Here is a 19,778-nt window from a genome sequence, read left to right as displayed (position 1 = left end):
TAACGAATATTGATCAATCTCATAACTCCTATAAGCAGTACCAAATAGATAGTTGGGCAAACACGGACCCCTGGAAACACCAGAAATGGGATCAAGTGCCTAGGAGGAGTAAGCATCCCCTGTCGACCGGTCACACCCGCCGTGAGCCCTATATCCTGATCAGATAAACGGAGTTATCCGTAGTCAAAATCAGTGTACCAAAAGTGGCAACCAGTAATGTCGGATTGGGGATTCTCAACACAGGTCTGGAATGAAAGAAGCATCAAGACAATGTATTTTGATGTGTCAGAGTAACCCTAAGTGCCGGCAAAATTAAGAACACAATTCAACGATTCAGCTATTTATTCACAATCGAATATATCAATGAAAGATGCAAAATTAAAGGTAATCATTATTCACCAAGCAGTGTTAGTTCTTTGTTTAACATCGAGTTGAATTCACATACAAAAATAATCATATTTATAGCGATGTCAAAATGTGTTATAACCAACCCATCTTGATGTTATATCCAATGAAAATATGTGCGCCACATTTACACACTATTTATACTAAATCATAATTCTATTAAGTGTTAATCGAAAGTAAGGTATAAGTGAAATGGTGAGAATAACTCACAGTTATCGGTCGCATACACAAACAGGAGTAGGGCAGAACAAAAAAAAACTCCTGGAGACACCAAGATTGGATCAGGTGCCTAGATGTAGTAAGCACCTCCTGATCATGATCAGGTACCTAGAGGTAGTAGGCACCTCCTGTTGATTGGTCGCAACCGATGTTAGCCATCCATCTTTATAAAGTAATTCTGTCATCAAAATCGGAACGTAAAGAAACGGCTTTACAATATTAATAATAATAATAATATTTATTTATATAGCGCCCTATATGACTATAAATAACCACTCTAAAGCGCTACACACAATAACATGATACAGCATGTTATAAACGTAGTAAAAGGAAATTATAACAGCACTAAGACAGAGAATATCAAAACAATGCTAAAAAAACATTAATAATGTGAAGTAAAATTACTAAAATCTAAAACATGATATCCATGAAAAATGTTCCACGCCGTACAATCAAATGCTATAAAATACAATAGTTGAAATAAATATACAATTATACACTTGAAAAAGTCAAGTTAAAATGATGGTAAAGAAACCATAAAGATTTAACCACCTATAATACTAATAACACAATTACATAGGTATGTTACGGAATGATAGATCACATTTATTGTACAGTTTTAAAGACTCTCCTGAGGAAAGGTAAGATGTTACTTTACCTTTTAAACAAGTTGACAAATAGGAGCCTCAATATGACGTTAGTACACCGTTGTTACAAATGATAGGTGAAGATAACGAACATTGATCAATCTCATAATTCTTATAAGCAATACAAAATAGATAGCTGGGCAAACACGGACCCCTGGACACACCAGAGGTGGGATCAGGTGCCTAAGAGTCTCGAACGTACCTTAATGGAAGATGAAATAATAAGCAATGACACTACACTGTCATTCAAACATTTTCCAATAATGATACAAAATGGAAAACAGCGCAATCATTGAATACTAAACTAAAACGACAAAATAACTGGAAATATATGTATCATTACGTAATACAATAAATTCATGCAAAATTATCTCTGTTAATGAATTTCATTTTTACCCCAAAAAGTAGATAACATTTTATTCGATGATTTTGCTAACTTTCATCTCAGATGTATTTAAAAGATGAAGATAATGAAGATTGATCAATCATAACTACTGTAAGGAATTCAAAACAGAGAATTGGGCAAACACCGAACCCGGAAGCATTTTCTGTCTACCGGTGTCTTATTTTACGAGAATTAAAAGTTTGAGCAATGCTGAAAAATCCACAATTGTTCAATTTCTTCAATACGTTTTAGTCAAATATGAATTCCGACAACGAATATATGACGTCAAAACTATAATTTAATGTAAGCTACGTTTAGTATTTTGTTATCCGTTTGTCAAAATTGAGTTCAAAGATTAAAAAGATAAAAGAAAGATGAAAAGCGCAATTATGTTTAGCATGAATGGCTGCCTTCTGCAATCCCCCGAATCACTAGTGCTGATCACAGTTTGGAGGGTAATGATTGCACTGCCAACGGAGTCTGAAATGTTTTTCTCAACTCTTAAAACTTCGAACTCTGCACCGGGACAATATATTGCTTCATCCAGTTCTGGTTTCCAAGCAAATAGATAGACAGGTTTGGGAGCCATATATGGTGAGGACTGATTGTTGTAGATGATGAATGTAACATTCCGGTCAAAAGCGTTGCTTTTGTTCGTGGACGTGGACGTGAATTGTGTCCAGACAAATCTTTTATTGACGGTATATTTGTTAATGTCTGTCTCAGGTAGGTCTGCCCCTCTGTACGTAAGTCCTCTGAACTCTGTCAAATTTGACCAGTACATGAGAACACTCATTAGCACAGCGGAGTACGGAGCATAATAGAGGTCCCCCTCGCTTAAGGTGTTTGTAGTACAGTCATGTTCTCTTAAAATAGAGTTCAGTTTTTTATAGACGGCCATAGTTGTATACAAATAAATGTACCTTTTTTCAAACACACGTTTCTTATTAAACCCATCAATTGCATGGAACGTAGTGCCGTTACTTTCTATTGTAATATTTTGCAAATATGTTTTCGTTATGTTAAGAGTGTGTTCTTTGTTGACGTTCTGGTAAAGATCTCTTAATGCTTCATGAAACCTCCCCGCTATTTTGATGTCTGGATCAATAAGCTTCATTCCTTCGTTCAACAAACTCATTCCGTTTTTCTGAATCTTCAAAGCACAGTCGCCATCTTGATAAGTGTCAGCAGCAAAACAAACTGAGAACATGATTCCCGTCAACATCAAAGGACAAGGATTCACCATGATGATTCTGTAAAAGATAACATTGCTATATGAAAGGTGAAGATAACGAACAGTGATCAATCTCCTAAATTCTATATGCAATACAAAAGAGATAATTGGACTAAAACCGACCCCTGGACACATTTGAGGTGCCTAGGAGGAGTAAGCATCCCTGTCGACCGGTCACACCCGCGATGAGCTCTATATCTTGATCAGGAGTTATCCGTAGTCCAAATCAGCGTGTCAATAACAGCCTACCGGTAACAATCGGTATGAAACACGTCATTAATAAATCACAGTCAATAAAACGTTTTCAAAAGCGAGTGTCATAACTTATTTGCCTTTATAAATGCGTTTCATGTACGGTTCTGTCTGACCCTACGGAGATGCCGTTGTCATATTCAATCATATGGAGCATTAAAAAACCAATAGGATTAGGGTTTTCGAGCTGCATAGTGATTAACACACTCGTTTCTCACCACTACGAACCGATTTCGATCCCCATGATCGGCAGTGGTTGTATGTGAGACGTTATGGTGGTCATCCGCTTGCACATGTGAGTTTCTGCCAGATACCCCAGTTTCCTCCCACACAATGACCCCGAGCGAGTATGTAGCTAGTGTTCATTGTTGTTTATTCGACTTTGAAAAAAAAGATACTTACATTATTTTGAGAGATCAAATTCTTAAAACGTTTAATAAAACAAGCAGATGCCTCGATCCAAACAATAACTGTGACATAACGCAAAGAAAAGTGAAGATACTAGTAACGAGCAGTGGTTAATCTCTAATATAGTCTGATATTCTTAGACTGAGTTTACAAATGAATGTTCAGGAAGTATGAAAGGTGAAGATAACGAACAGTGATCGATCTCACAACTCCTATAAGCAATACAAAATAGATAGTTGGGCAAATACGGACCCCTGGACACACTACAGGTGGGTTCAGGTGACTAGGATGAGTAAGCAGATTCGCCGTGAGCCTTATATCCTGATCAATAATCAATATTCTTGGAAAAACAGGAGGTACTTAAGTATGGTTTCATGAATGAGTATCTCTCTGATTACTATTGTTATTCTAGCTTTGTAATTTAAGTAAACTCAATTCTCATTCAGTGGTTAACAATATTAAAGGGAGATACTGTTGATGACGCATGTACACTATCACATTAAGTCCACTAATGATCTGCAGGAAGATACAATATTACACACAGCTGCAGTCCTTCCAAATCTAAGAATTTATTGATCCGTTTTTCACATTTAGCAAACATTAATATGATTTACTATATTAAATGAGTATCAGTATAATAAAACCACAACAATGAGAATTTTTATATTTTTAAGAAATATTTAACAACCGGAAGGTTTCGCTATATTTTTGGTTCTTTCTTATGCGAAATATCTCTCAACATTTTTCAGGATACGTGTAATTATGTTAGTAAGTGTCCTTAAAATGCTGTAAATACACTTTCTCTGTTTAATCACTTAGAAATAAATGATAAATGTATCACAATAAACATGTAATTGTCCTTCCATCTGTAAGTGTTAGGCAGTTCTTGACACACTGGTTGTAATTATGGATTGCTCCGTTCATCTCATCAAGACAATACGGCTCACGTGAGTTTGACCGGTCAATAGTGGATACTTCCCCCTCTTCGGCAGGTGATCCCACCACTGCCATGTAGATATGTGTTTGCCCCATTCTTAATTATGCATTCTTTATACTGATTATGAGATTTATCAACATTCCTTATATCCACCCTCCCATACCTCGGTTTATGTATGTCTGACAGCTTTAAAAATGTGGAAACACATACCATATTTTTTTCTCTGGTTATCGATTAAATTATGCTACACTGAGTGGAAATTATTACATTTGTTTTACTTTGATACCATAACATTGCAAAGTCACATAAGAGTGGAATCACATTAGATTAATTAAAACGAAATATTGGATGATTCTATATGTAAATGTTCTTATCAAATATCATAGCTCTGATCCTTAGACGAATTCGACGCCTGTCTTTGGCACTCTGTTTTTCTATTTAGTTCTTACAAGTTTATTGTTTTTTCGGATTTCTAAAATTTTCGGCTTGAGCATCACTGAAGGAACATTATTTGTCGAAATATGCATCTGGTGCATCAACATTGGTACCGTATAAGTTTTACACAGATTAAAATGCATATTGAAATTATCGATTATTTATCAAGTAACATGATATTCCGTTAAAACAAATTTTAAATCGGGATTTGCTTTTTAAGATTTGTAGATCATATCGGATTGCGTCCATAATATATCAGACAATTAAAATGAATTTGTGATACGAATAAATTTCATATCACCTGTTACGTTTGATGATTGAAACAGACTATAGCCTGCCTTTAAATATTACGATTCCTATTTGGGCAACTTCCCTATCTGGTTAATATTCTTTTCTTTACAAAAATATCAAAGAGTGCATTTCACTCTTGGATGCATGCTTTAAATTTTGACCTTTCCGATTTGTAATTCAAAATAGATTTCAATTGTGCAAGGATGAATGTATACATACATTTGCTTGAGGAAAGAATAACCAACATTTATTGGATTTTTTCAGAATATTTATTCTTTATTACTTGCAAGTTATCAAATTACATGACATGGGATTTTAAAAGTTTCCTATTATTCAAAATGGCAATGAATTATTTTATATTTGCTAAACTCATTTCCTCCTTTCACAATCAGGTGGTGGATTTTGTTTTTAGAAAAAACTTAAATAAATACAATCTGTATCCGTGTTTATTTTTCAGTGTCCTACAAACATTTCATCAATAAGAATCTTTACGGAGGTGCATTTTATAGCAAAGTTAGCATTCGCATTGACCATTGCACATCTCTGGTGTGTCCGGGGATCCGTATTTTGTATTGCTTGTAGGAGTTATGCGATTGATCACTGTTTGTTATCTTCACCTTTTATATTCACGAATTTATTGCTTATAGCAAGTCTGAAATAAAGTGACAATTTCCACATTTGTCATTCAACTAATCATTCATTTACTTATTATATCAGCCAGGTAACCGATGTAACATGTTCAATTTTACAGAAAGAGGTGCAGATCTAAACGTGCATTTCCGAACTAAGGAAATAATTTTACTGTATAACATGGTAAAACAAAATCTGAATAGGTTGTGGTTATTATTACATGTGTGACGTCATGGTTAAGGAGGACTTACTCCAAGTCTCTTTTTTCGAAGTAGAATATAAAAAGAAATTCTAAACACTTTGTAGATATACTGTAGAATCATTTAAATTCGAGGGGGGATTTTTGTGGATGGCTGAATTTTTACAGGTTCGTGGGGACGTAATTTCGTGGATTTATATATTTGTAAGATTATTGTATACTAGTTGTCTTTATTCGTTGAGGATGTAAATTTGTGGGTGAGGGGTACCCCCGAATTCCACGATAAAAATGAGCCACCACGAATTCTAATGATTGCCTTGGCGCCTGCAAAGTATGTTTTCTACTCAAAATATTGCTACGTCCCATTTTCCGTATTTCAATTTAATTTAATGAAATCATTGCATATCTAGCTTCTCCACGACATCATGATTCAATGGTAAGTGAGAGATTACAACTGATTTGTATCGTCATCTTCAATAAACAAGTCTGCAAAGTTTGTGACGCTTTTAGTAGCAATTGTGAGACACTGCTGAATGCAAACAATATTAGGTAAACATCATTTTGCCTCGGACGAGAATGCCGCGCTGACATCGGGTGACTGACATGTCACGTGATAGTCCACTATATGTCAGTAAGAAAAACATGGACATCGATATGGCGCACGCCAATAAAAAGTTAAGGACGTAGTTGTAAGATAAGATATTAATATGTGCTATTATTAGGGTGGTTGTAGTTACATAATTATATATATGAGTGGATCTGCTTTGCTTTCTTGGGGTTTATCCACATGTAATTAGTTTAGTGGTCCGATCTAGATATACGGTATCAATTACTATTTCGCAAATTGAAATGCTGGAAAATATACAAATATGTCTATTTTTTAACCATCCAAGAATAACCCAAACTCTCAATATCCTCACATGACATAAAAACACTATCTGCTTGGTGACAAAGGTCGTCCTCTCAGAGTCGTACCTACGCAAGATCAGACAACGTGTAGATAGCATCAGAGTGTTTCTAGACTGTGGAGTCCTTTGAATTCGTGAAAATCAAATTTTGTTGACTTTATACCTTACATGGAATGCAATTACGTGGTCTCTGTACATCGCGGCAAGCTACTGACAAACAAGTTGATGGTACAGGGGTTTCAACAGTCTCGATTGAAGTCAACATTTCGCAAATTCTATGGTCGTTATAACGATGTAAAACTTATACGGTACCAATCTCGATGCACCAGATGCGCATTTCGACAAACAACTTCTCTTCAGTGATGCTCAACCGAAACGTTTGAAATTCGAAATAACAATAAAGTTCTAATTCTATTTCGTCATTACAACCTATCATTGGGTCAAATGCTGTCTGACGTGTTTCATACCGATTGCTACGCCGTTCCTGACACACTGATTTTGACTACGGATAACTCCGTTTACCTGATCAAGATATAGGGCTCATGGCGGGTGTGGCCGGTCGACAGGGGATGCTTACTTCTCCTAGGCATCTGAGCCCACCTCTGGTGTGTCCAGGGGTCCGTATTTGCTAAACTATCTATTTTGTACTGCTTATAGGAGTTATGAGATTGATCACTGTTCGTTATCTTCACCATTTATTCAAAATTTATATGAATTGCTCATTTAATTGTGGTATGAATTTTATGGGATGAAATTGCTCTCAAAATCCACGAAATTGAGACGACATGAAATTCAATGGTTCCACAGTATTCTTCAAATATGAAGTATGAGGAAAAGAAGGTATTTGATACATAGATTATTCGACATATTCTTTATTTTATATCATTTGATGCAGCGCAAGACACGATGGTGTTGCCCTGATCTCGGGATTGCTAAGCGAGCGCCCTAAACACCAGACTATGGCAACCGGTGCATAATATTCTACTTATAGTATCTATAACACTAGCTTACAAGTAAGACATTTCCTACAGATACCTACAGGAACTGGTATTTACAAATAACATAAAGAGACAAGAAGAGGGAGCAGCATGTGCAGACAATAGACGGGATACATTGTAGCTAGAATAAAAAATTCAAAAAGTACAAGGTTGAAATAGGGAAACCAAGTTGTAAGTGAAGCATAATCTAGATGAAAGCAATATACTTACAGCGATTGCAAATCTCTCCCCCTGTTGGATACACCTTTACTAAATAAAACGGTGAATTTTTTCGTTTCAATACTTTTTAGTGGATAGCATTTAGGACCGTGTGCAAAAGACCGAAATCAATCAAGTATGCATCAGCCAGGTAACCCATTTAATATTTTCTATTTTTAAAAACAAGGTGTATTGAATTGTACACGTATGAACTCAAAAGAGATCACTTGATAGGGACGTATTTTACAATATTAAATGAGAGTGCCAGAACTGAAAAATAAGTAATGCATACGTTTCTATGCAATTTGTTTTACTTGAAAATGTAAGAAGGAAAAAAATAATGATAGGGATAACATATAGTGGTCAATATTGATCAATCTCATCAAAATGTACAGGATGAGTTTTTTTTAATCGATGCAGGCTAATGACATATAAGGTGATATTACAAAAGTTTCAACAATCTCTTTTGAATCAGCATTTCACAATTCCATGTTTGCTAGAATGATCTAACCTATCAATACAACCTGCCATTTTTTTTCAAATGACGTGTTTCATACCGATTTTAGGCCTTTTTCTTGCACATTAATTTTGAGTACGAATTATTCCGCTTACCTGATCAAGATACAGGGCTCATGTTCAATTTGACCGATCGGCTCCATGTAACCTTGTCTCACCTCTGGTATGTCCGGGGGGTCCGCGTCTGCCATATTCATAATTTTGTAATCCATTGTTCATTATCTTCACCTTTCCGTATATACCATAATGTATCAGTTTGATCACTGTTAGTTATCTTCACCTTTTCCTGAGTGACGTAACCACCAAATGAATGTGATAATGGAGTATTGCTACATGAACGTGTGTTATTGACGATGGAGAAGCTATTTATCTAGTTTGTCATGAATTTGGGTCGGTAGGTTGCCATTAACATCCATTTTAAAGAAGTTATTCAAATGTGAAAGACATGAAATCGTGTGTGGGTTCTTACACGTACATTCAAAGTTCACATCTGAGTGAAAATGAATGGTGTGCAAAAGCAAAACTTCCCCAGTAATTTTAAATAACTTTGACAACATAACTTTGTTTCTTCTCTTGTATTCCTGAATATATTCTACAGTTTAGTTCATGAATGAACACAGCCCATACCCATGAAACTCCGACAGACTGTTGGGAAACGTGACCACCAAGACAACGAAGATCACCAGCAGCTTATTGTTATCAACTTTAGAGTATTTAAGTACTATTCCACGTAAGAATCATGCAACATTGAATTTCCGTGGCACATCCAATGTTACAAAAATGGGCCATACTTTTAGGAGAAAATTCGGTTGAGTGTATAGTCCAAGAAAATCTGTTTATTTTGATCTTGCATCACTCGGTATCATTTACACGACAGAAAATAAAAAAGTTTTTACCGTGTACTATTTGATACAAATTGTCGGCAATATCAAATGGAAATACATAAAAAAGCAAAACTGAAATAAAACACTACTTATACAGATTTCAAGATAAAGTCTTCGATTAACATTGTCATTCCTCAAAAGTGTGGAAAAGTTTTTATTCCGGTTTTATAAATGGTACGATATTTGTTTTGATAAAGAGATTATAGTTAACTTTATTGGAATCGCTAGATGGTACGCCGTAATTAGGGACGCTGAAGCGTAACAATGGCGGCGATCCCAATTTAATTTCACCAGTGCGGTGTAAAAATGTAGTGTTAGGCACTATATTGACAGTTCATGTGCATCACATGTTGCATATCCGGAGGAAAAAGGGTTGGTTTTACTTGGATAATGTACTAGATATCAAACACCATTTGAAGTCTCTGAAATTAAGCATCGGGTGCCAAACAAATTTAATGCCAAAGCAGCAGCCAAAACATAGGGACATCACAATGCAAGTTAGATTGGGTGATTTCGGTGAAATCATCACAAAATTAACAATATTGTCTAGTTATATATTATGTGAGACACTATACAAAAGAAACGAGTGATGCTACAATCACCATTGTGCATGTACCAATATACTGACCGGCATTGAATTTGCTTTGTGTTTATTCATATACACATGTTATTCAGCAAATTGCTTACATTCGAAATAATAGATCTGTATTTTAAACTGATTTCTCTCTTTTGCTTGTTTCTGGTGATATGAAAAAACTAAGGGCACTGCATTTTCTTTAAACATGGACAGGCCCCCACAAAGTATCTGAAGTCTTTGATCTTCTTGGGAGAAATATTAATCCACTTGTTGACCCACCAGCACTCGACGATGAAACTAAACTTAGCCATTTCCTATATGTTACTGCGGATGAGGTCACAAAGTTGATTAGGTCATCTGTCAACAAGAGCTGTGAACTGGACCCCATGCCTACACCCCTTGTGAAGCAAGAAGTCACAGCTCTTGCTTCCGCCACCACTTCTATCATAAATAAGTCACTTGAGAGTGGTTCCTTCCCAACATATTTCAAAGAAGCTATTGTGACACCACTTCTGAAAAAGGCTTCACTGGACCTTGACATACCAAAGAACTACCGGCCAGTGTCTAACCTTGGATATATACCCAAGTTGACTGGCAAGGTTGTAACAGCACATATGCCAACCTACCTCAGTGAGAACAATCTACTGGAGCCATTCCAAGTGCTTACCGTCAAGGGCCTAGTACTGAGATGGCACTTCTGCGAGTTCACAACGATGTGGTTTATGCCATTGTGGAGAGGAGAAGGCTGTCTTACTAGTGTAATTGAACATATCGGCTGCTTTTGACACTTTAGATCATTCACACTTCCTGCAGATACTCAAGGACCTTGGGATTAAGGACACTGTGCTCACGTGGTTTTCGTCCTATCTTACCAATCGAACACAGATTGTCAACGTGAAGGGGGCGAAGTCTGGTGCCACTGAGTTGGGCTGCGGTGTTCCCCAGGGATCGGTCCTCGGGGTCGTTCTGTTCAACATCTACATAGCATCCCTGGGGGCCCTTCTCAGAAAGAACAATGCCTTGTACCACATGTATGCTGAGGATAATGAACTGTATATCACTTTTAAAGTCCAACAGGCCGCTCTTGTAGTCAATCAGATGGAGTCCTGCTTGAGATAAGTTCACACCTGAATGGCTCAGCATCACCTCAAGATCAACACAGACAAGACTGATGTGCTAGTGATATCCTCCAAACAAATGGACTCTAAGCTGCACATACTATCACTGCAAGTAGGGGACGACTCAATCACTCCTGCTACTAAGGCCAAGGGCGTTGGTGTAACCATTGACTCTCATATGACCATGGGGGCACATATATCATCAGTGTGCAGAGGTGCCTTCATCCACCTTAAGAACCTGAGCCAGCTGAGGAGATATCTAGACAGGGAATCGCCGGAATGTGCTGTCCATGCCTTCAAAACAACAAAGCTGGACTACCGCAACTCTCTTTACTACGGCTTACCATCAAAGCAGATCTAACGGCTCCAATCCATCCAAAACGCTGCAACCAGAATCATCTCAGATACCCGGAAATATGACAGCACTACACCAGTACTACGTTCCCTCCATTGACTGCCAGTTCAGCAAAGATGCATCTTCAAGACATTGGTGTTTGTGTACAAAACAGTCAACATCAGGCTCCATCCTATCTGCAGAAACTCATAACACCCTTTGGTCCCTCCAGAACTCTGCGGTCCATTGATCAGAGCCTACTATAAGTGTCATTTACCACCTCATCTATGATTCAAACTCGAGCTTTCAGTGTGACTGGCCCTAACTGTGAAATGTTTTACCATATGATATCAGAACTGCTGCTAGTCTGTGTATCTTTAAATCTAAAGCAAAGCCTCATCTGTTTACAATTCATTACAACAAGTCTGTGCAGATGAAATCTAAGTCAAGATTACTATGTTGTGCAATCATAATGGACTCCTTGTCTTCATCTTCTAGTCATTTGTTCTTATATAACTTTTTACTTATTTTATTGTCATTTACAGACCCTGAAGCGTACTACTACACCACTTGCACGGAACGGTACGAAACGATTTTTGCACGGAACGCTGAACGGTTTGCACAAAACGCTGAACGATCTGCACAGAACGGTGAACGGTTTGCACGAACGCTGAACGGTCTACACGGAACGGTGAACGGTTTGCTCGAAACGCTGACCACTTTGTAGGCGTGGCTTGCACGCTTTGTGAACGGTCTGCTCGATACGGTAGGCGTGGCCTGCACGCTTTGATTTTTTCTATATTATTTGGTTCAAATAGTTTCAATAGTATTGCAGTATTCTAAATATTAAGAAAAGATTGAGAAAGAAATGATAATGATTCATTTTAAAATGATTGCTCATGTACGACGCGGTAAATTTCATTTTTGCTTATTAGATCAATTAGCACTTTGGAAGGAAATCAAATTTTTTTTTCGGAAATAAAAGAAAAATATGCAAAAGCCATATCGTCACGGAATATTGATGAATCAAATTTTATTGATGCATTGCTTTATTCAATTCATTGAAACTGAATATGAAATGGTCGTGTTTGTTTCGCTATTTTTGTACATTCATTCTGCGTGTCGTTGAAATACATCTGCAATTTGTATATCACAGGCCTCTTCCCAAAGACAGCTGTTGAATAAACCTATACATTTTATATACATGTGTACGTGTATGAAAACATATAAAATGATTTAAAGAAATTTCTTGTCAAGAAAGATTGAAATATTTTTGGGCGGGGAGAGGGTTGTGAACGGTCTGCACGAAACGCTAAGCATGACCTGCACGCTTTGATTCCCCCGCCATTTTTTGTTTCGTCCTGGGGTTAGTTTAAACAAAGAATAGTTTAATGACATACGAACATGTTGAAATAAAAGGAAATGAATAGCTTCGGAAATAAAGGAAAAAGATGCATAAATTGTATCGTCATGGAATATTTATTATTCAACTTTATGTATTCATTGCTCTATCAAATTCATTGAAAAGGTCGCGTATGTATCGCTATTTTTATACATTCAATCTGAGTGCCGTTAAAACACATGTGCAATTTGTATATTCCAGGCCTCTTCTTAAAGACATATCTTGAATAAACCTATACATTTTTACATACGTGTATGACAACAGATAAAATGATTTAATTATTTTTCGTAAGACTGGAACATATTCTCGGGCGGGAGTTCATCTAAACATAGAATCAGCCATTAGATAAGAACCTGTCACCTTGGATAAGAAGGGAAGATACAAAACAAAAAGAAAGAATCAAAATATGATTGAAATAGATTGGGAAATAAATCATATAAATGAATAGATAAAACAAGTAATTACTAACTACAGTAATGATCAGCAGATATGCGAGTGGATCTAGCATCCAATCTTAATTAGATTTTGCATTTGCCTCAATTTTAAATCTACATAAAACTGAATTCATTTTTGAGAGATAAAGTATATAAACACTTCTTTTGTCATATTTCAATTGTCCCCGCCGATTTTCACACCTTCTGTACGAATGTCAATTTCAAATACCAGGATTAACTTACCTCTATTGTGGTAAAAAAAAAAGGACCTTGGAATTTGCGTAGAATATACAAGTTATACACAGATTGGTCTTTGCATTATGCAGATAGTTCCAATAAACGATTTTGATGAACATATTTTTATTTGAAAAGAGAAACTTGATCATAGAAATGTAACAAGACAAATAAATTATTCCTATATACAAATAAAAAAAAAAAATTAAAAAAGATAACGAGGGCAGATATATACATGTCTCTTCACTTGCTAGAAACTACCAAGGGTGAGAAAATGGTATCGGATTTTGCTCTGCCTGGTGGTTTTATAATAAACTGTTTTCTTTAGATTATTTGCAGATTTTGACTGCTGAAAGCCCGTCTTAGAGACATTTTGAAATAATTGGTTAAATTCCCAACATGTTTAACTGTCCTACATTCCATACCGAAATTACTTGCACGGTCTATGTTTCTAAGGGCGTGGTTTGAACGATCTGCACGTTTCTATGGGAGTGGCTTGATCCTGCACGGAACGATTCTTGCACAAAACGATTTGCACGGAACGGTGAACGGTTTGCACGGAATGGTGAACGGTCTGCACGGAATGGTGAACGGTCTGCACGGAACGGTGAACGGTTTGCACGGAACGGGAAACGGTTTGCACGAAACGCTGAACGGTCTACACGGAACGGTGAATGGTTGGCACGGAACGAAACGAAACACTTTGGAGGTGTAGTAGTACGCTTCACTGTCTGTAAATAGCGTTTAGAGCAATATGGATTTTACGCTTTACAAAATAAATTTATTATTACTTATTATTACTATTATTACTAATATTTGTATTTGTTATTCTCCTCCATCATTTGGATAACTTTATCAAAACCATACCCGGTACAAATTTACATTTTTAACACTAGAAATAGCAAATATTCTATTTCAAATAAACTGAACAAAATGTTGCAACAATTTCCATTAGATCACTCTTTTTTTGTATCACTCAATTAGTGTTCTGATAACACCATATTGTGTAAATACAATGCATTTATATTCATGATGGAAAAGGGTTACAGTAATAATGGAAACATGACTGTGATTTGCAACAAATTAGGTATGTCCGCTTCACTGTCATCTAATCATCCCCCATTGAATATCTGACAAGTATTTAAGAAGCATTAAATATGTTCTCCTAATACTTTATCTTTCATAATTCCTACTATGAATGAATACATAATGTAGGCATTGACAAATGTGTAGCTGCTTCAAATCTTAATTATAGCACTAAAATTTTAGGAGCATGTTACGAAATATGATACAGTATGTACAGTTCAAAACACAGAGGCTCTATTCATAAAAAACATGGTACCTTTAATAACTGTAACAGTAAACATTTATTGTTTGTTTTTACAGAAAATACCACTTTTCGATAACAACTACATTTATTAAAAATCATCTTGAATTTAAAACATACTCTATTTAGAGACACAACTACCTCTTAAGGTAGTAAGAAACAAAAATGTAAACTTTCCCCTCAAATTCATTGTTTTAAAAAAAACTTTAATACTTTTTTTTCTAAGGAACAAAACATCGTGTTGTGTATGGTATAAAAGAAATCTATCCCACCACTGATTTATTTGTGTAGACCGCGATGTACAATGTAAAACTTATACGGTACCAATATCACATGCATTACATGTCAATAGGAAATCTTGAATGCAAAACTAATACATGTTACGATTTTTTAAAAGGAAATGTATAATTCACCTTTCTTCTTTTATAGTTCAAATTTTGCAAATAAAAAATAGCATAATAAAAAAGCAATGCAGAAATTTATGTATATTTATATATTGTAAAATAGAAAAAAAAATCGACCAAGGATTTTGGATATTCTGGACTTTTTAGAAAATTTGATTAAGAAATAATTGCCTCATTCAGCAAATGAAATGATCATATGACCTTGACCTTTGTTATACCTTAAGACAAACGGCTATTTATATATGTATCCAAATATTAGATTATACTTGTCTCCCTCATGCATAGCTCTATCCTTGGACGAATTTGGCTCCAGTTTTTGGTACTCTAGTCTTCGTTTTAGCTCTGACAAATTTATTTTTATTTCGAATTTCCAAAATTTTGGCTTGAGCATCATTCAAGAGACAGTATTTGTCGACATGTGCATCTGGTGCATTAAATTTGGTACCGTATAAGTTTTACATTATGATTCCTGGGTCGAGGCATCTGCTGGTGGACTGTTAGTCCCCGAGGGTCTCTACAGCCCAGTAGCTAAGTACTTCGTTACTAGCTTGAAAATACGGATGTATATTTAATTGCTGTTATAAAATCTAGAAATTCATTTCAAAATTAAGGAAAATCTCCCTCACGCATAGCTCTTATCCATGGACGAATTTGGCTCCACTTTTTTGGTACGCTGTTTTTGGCTATATTTAGCTCTAAAACTTCATAGTTATTTCGGATTTCAAACATTTCGGTTGAGCATCACTGAAGAGACATTATTTGTCCAAATGTGCATCTGGTGCATCAAAATTGGTACCGTATAAGTTTTACATTATGAGGCCTCTGCTGGTGGACTGTTAGTCCCCGAGGGTCTCTACAGCCCAGTAGCTAAGTACTTCGTTACTAGCTTGAAAATACGGATGTATATTTAATTGCTGTTATAAAATCTAGAAATTGAATGCAAAATTAAGGATTATCTCCCTCACGCATAGCTCTTATACTTGAACGAATTTGACTCCACTTTTTTGGCACACTGTTTTTGCCTATAATAGCTCTAAAACGTCATTGTTATTTCGGATTTCAAACATAATTTGTCGAAATGCGCATCTGGTGCATCAAAATTGGTACCGTATAAGTTTTACATTATGAGGCCTCTGCTGGTGGACTGTTAGTCCCCGAGGGTCTCTACAGCCCAGTAGCTAAGTACTTCGTTACTAGCTTGAAAATACGGATGTATATTTAATTGCTGTTATAAAATCTAGAAATTCATTTCAAAATTAAGGATTATCTCCCTCACGCATAGCTCTTATACTTGAACGAATTTGACTCCACTTTTTTGGCACACTGTTTTTGCCTATAATAGCTCTAAAACGTCATTGTTATTTCGGATTTCAAACATAATTTGTCGAAATGCGCATCTGGTGCATCAAAATTGGTACCGTATAAGTTTTACATTAACATGTTTAATCAAAATTTAATGAAAATAGTCTTCTGACGCCAAAGCTTGAGTCACTGTGGCCCTTGTCCAGATCCCTCTTGTTGTTTCTTAGAAGAATGGACTACCACTTTACTGAGTCAAGATGGAGTTGTTTCCTTTCACAAGGGTTATCTTCCATATCATATGGAAAGTCGGTCATGGAATGCATCTTCTACTCATCTAGTTTTAAAAAAAAAAGTAAACAAAAAATAATCCTATGTAACATGTTTTATATCAATACTGAGTAGACACACCATTACTTTGATGAATTCTGTCTTCACCTTTCCAGTGGTTGATTTACCCCCCCATCCCACCCCACCCCACCCCACCCCACCCCACCCCCCGCTCCTGAGACAAAAAAATAGTGGTAAAGGATTTCACATGATAAATGTATATACAAACACGGACAAGAAGATAAGCAAATTCATTACGTATTATCAGTTATTAATTCTATTATGTTGTACATGTATGGCTAAAATAACCCATACAGGTTACCTAGAAAGCCTCAAAACTCTGGAACCCTATATCCCCTTTAATAAATCCTGGATCCACCACTGCATGTATTTACACGTACAAGATCATTTCGGGATTCTAAAATAGTAAATTGTATTGCTCGTAGTTCAAGGTGATTTTGTATTTGGTACAGTGATTTCAATTAGATTAAGTTTGTGTACATGTGACATTGTTTATGTATGTATGTTTATATATGACCGTGGTTACATAAAAACCTGCATGGATTTCATTCATTTTTTGTGCTAAAGGGTTGCTGATTGTAAAGTTCTGACAAAAGTTTTGAAAGTGATCTGTACATCAAAGCAGATTATATAAATGTAGTAGACATCTGACAATTTTAAAGGAAGTTGTACAATGCAGGACACACTATTTGATAGAGGTCATCAAGATCATTATGACCATGCACCAGGTTATGTGTTAGATTTCAGAACTACTACCGTTCTAGTTGTCTAGCTCAATACATTAGAGTACCTAAGATCATCACACCAGTTAGACAATACCAAGTAAGTAGATTAATTATACCTGCATATGGTGTTTATATCTCAACTTTTTCTATACACATGAGCTTGTTCTGCGTATGGTCAGTTTTTAAATCGAGGCAAGCTACTGACATACAAGTTGATGGTACAGGGGTTTGAACAGTCTCCATTCAAAATTTTGCAAATTATATGGTCATTATAACGATCTAGTTCGTTAATACAACCATGCTGTCTGACGTGTTTCATACCGATTGTTAGGCATTTCTTGGCAAACTGATTTAGACTACGGATAACTCCGTTTACCTGATCAGGATATAGGGCTCAAGGCAGGTGTGACCGGTCGACAGGGGATGCTTACTCCTGGTAGGTGTGTCCAGGGTCCGTGTTTGCCCAACTATCTTCTTTGTATTGCTTAACGGAAATATGAGATAGCTCACTGTTCGTTATCTTCGCCTTTCATTCAAATAAGATTACATTCAAATGTGAATGATGAAAACTTCTAAAGAACTTTTAGTAAACTTGAAGTCGAGAAACTTTTCTCAAATCAACAGCATTAAAACGTATGACTTTTCAACACTTTACAGAACCATCCATCACCATGAATTTAAGACTATACATCTTATTACTATAGACAGTTGTTTCTTCAACAAGAATGGAAAATGGAAATATTCATACCTAGTGATCAGTCTTCCAAAAATATTTTGTTAAACACCACTCTGATTCCACCCAAAGTACTCTGAAGTTGAGATAAAAATATGCTGGAGTTCCTTACTGACAATTTCTTCGTGTTCTTTGGTGATCAGGTCTTCCAACATTCTGTTGGAATTCACATGGGTACGAATTGTGCGCCATGTTAGTTGACCTGTTTTTATATCAATGTGAAGCAGAATGTATTCAAAAACTTCTTCGTGAGAAGAAAAAAATCTCTTGCTGTGGCCTTCAAGTCGAATTTTACATATATCGACGACGTTTTATGTATTAGCAACAATAAATTTCATTCATGTCTCAATTCGATATATCCCTATGAACCCGAATTTAAAAAAAATCTACAGTGTCGTCCACTTCTGTATCATACTTAGATATCTTATTGAAAGTAGATATTAACGGCAAACTAACAACTCAAATGTATGACAAACGGATTATTACAGCTTCTCCATCGTCAACTTCCCATCTATAACATAATGTCAGCATTTCAAAAAATGTATTGTCTTTGTAACGACATAATGTACCAATACAACTTGTCATTGGATCAACTGTTGTCTGGTGTGTTTTATACGATTAAGAAATATCTTGCTGTGGCTCCCCGTAGGGATCCGGGTTAGAATAGGTCTTCAGTACCCCCTTGTCTGTCGTAAAAGGTGACTAAATGGGGCGGTCGTTCGAATGAAACCGCAAACATGGAGGCCCCGTGTCACAGCAGGTGTGGCACTATAAAGATCCCTCCCTGCTCAAAGGTCATAAGCACCGAGCATATGCCTAAATGCAGTCTTTCACCGGCAGTGATGACGTCTCCATATGAGTGAAATATTCTCGAGAGAGACGTTAAACAATGTTCAATCAATCAATCAATCATACAATTGTTAGGTCGTTCTTTGCACACTGATTTTGACTACGGATTACTCCATTCACCTGGTATAGATATAAGTATCACATGTCAATAGGGAACGCTTACTCCTTATCCGACCTCTGGTGTATCGAGGTTCGTGTTTTATTTTACACCTTATTTTGTATTGATTTAAGGAACTATGAGATAAACCACTCTTCGTTATTTTCACCTTTTTACTTGGCACATCTGTCATACTAAATAGATACAGGTCAATGATTGTATTACATGAATATATATCGTTGACTACAGTACACTTTTCTGTCACATATGTTTAATTCATATAATCAATTTAATTTTCCTTTGCTGTATCAAAAGTGAGTCGTTGGCAATGACAATAGATCAAAATCA

The 19,778-nt window shown here is 36.1% G+C and overlaps 1 protein-coding gene across 1 annotated transcript; it reads right to left on the bottom strand.

The window, feature by feature from the left end:
* Window positions 1-324: 324 nt before the first annotated feature.
* On the bottom strand, window positions 325-8,277 carry LOC125662695 (uncharacterized). Its single transcript, XM_048895004.2, has 2 exons — window positions 8,159-8,277; window positions 325-2,909 (listed from the first exon to the last, which is right to left on the bottom strand). The coding sequence occupies exon 2, from the start codon at window positions 2,900-2,902 to the stop codon at window positions 2,012-2,014; it is 891 nt and encodes a 296-aa protein (XP_048750961.1). The 5' UTR covers window positions 2,903-2,909; window positions 8,159-8,277; the 3' UTR covers window positions 325-2,011.
* Between the last annotated feature and the right edge of the window lie 11,501 nt (window positions 8,278-19,778).

Source organism: Ostrea edulis, chromosome 8 (assembly GCF_947568905.1).
Source record: "Ostrea edulis chromosome 8, xbOstEdul1.1, whole genome shotgun sequence".
Classification (NCBI taxonomy): Eukaryota; Metazoa; Mollusca; class Bivalvia; order Ostreida; family Ostreidae; genus Ostrea; species Ostrea edulis.
The sequence above is the reverse complement of the archived record's forward strand: the minus strand, read 5'-3'. Positions and strand labels throughout refer to the sequence as shown.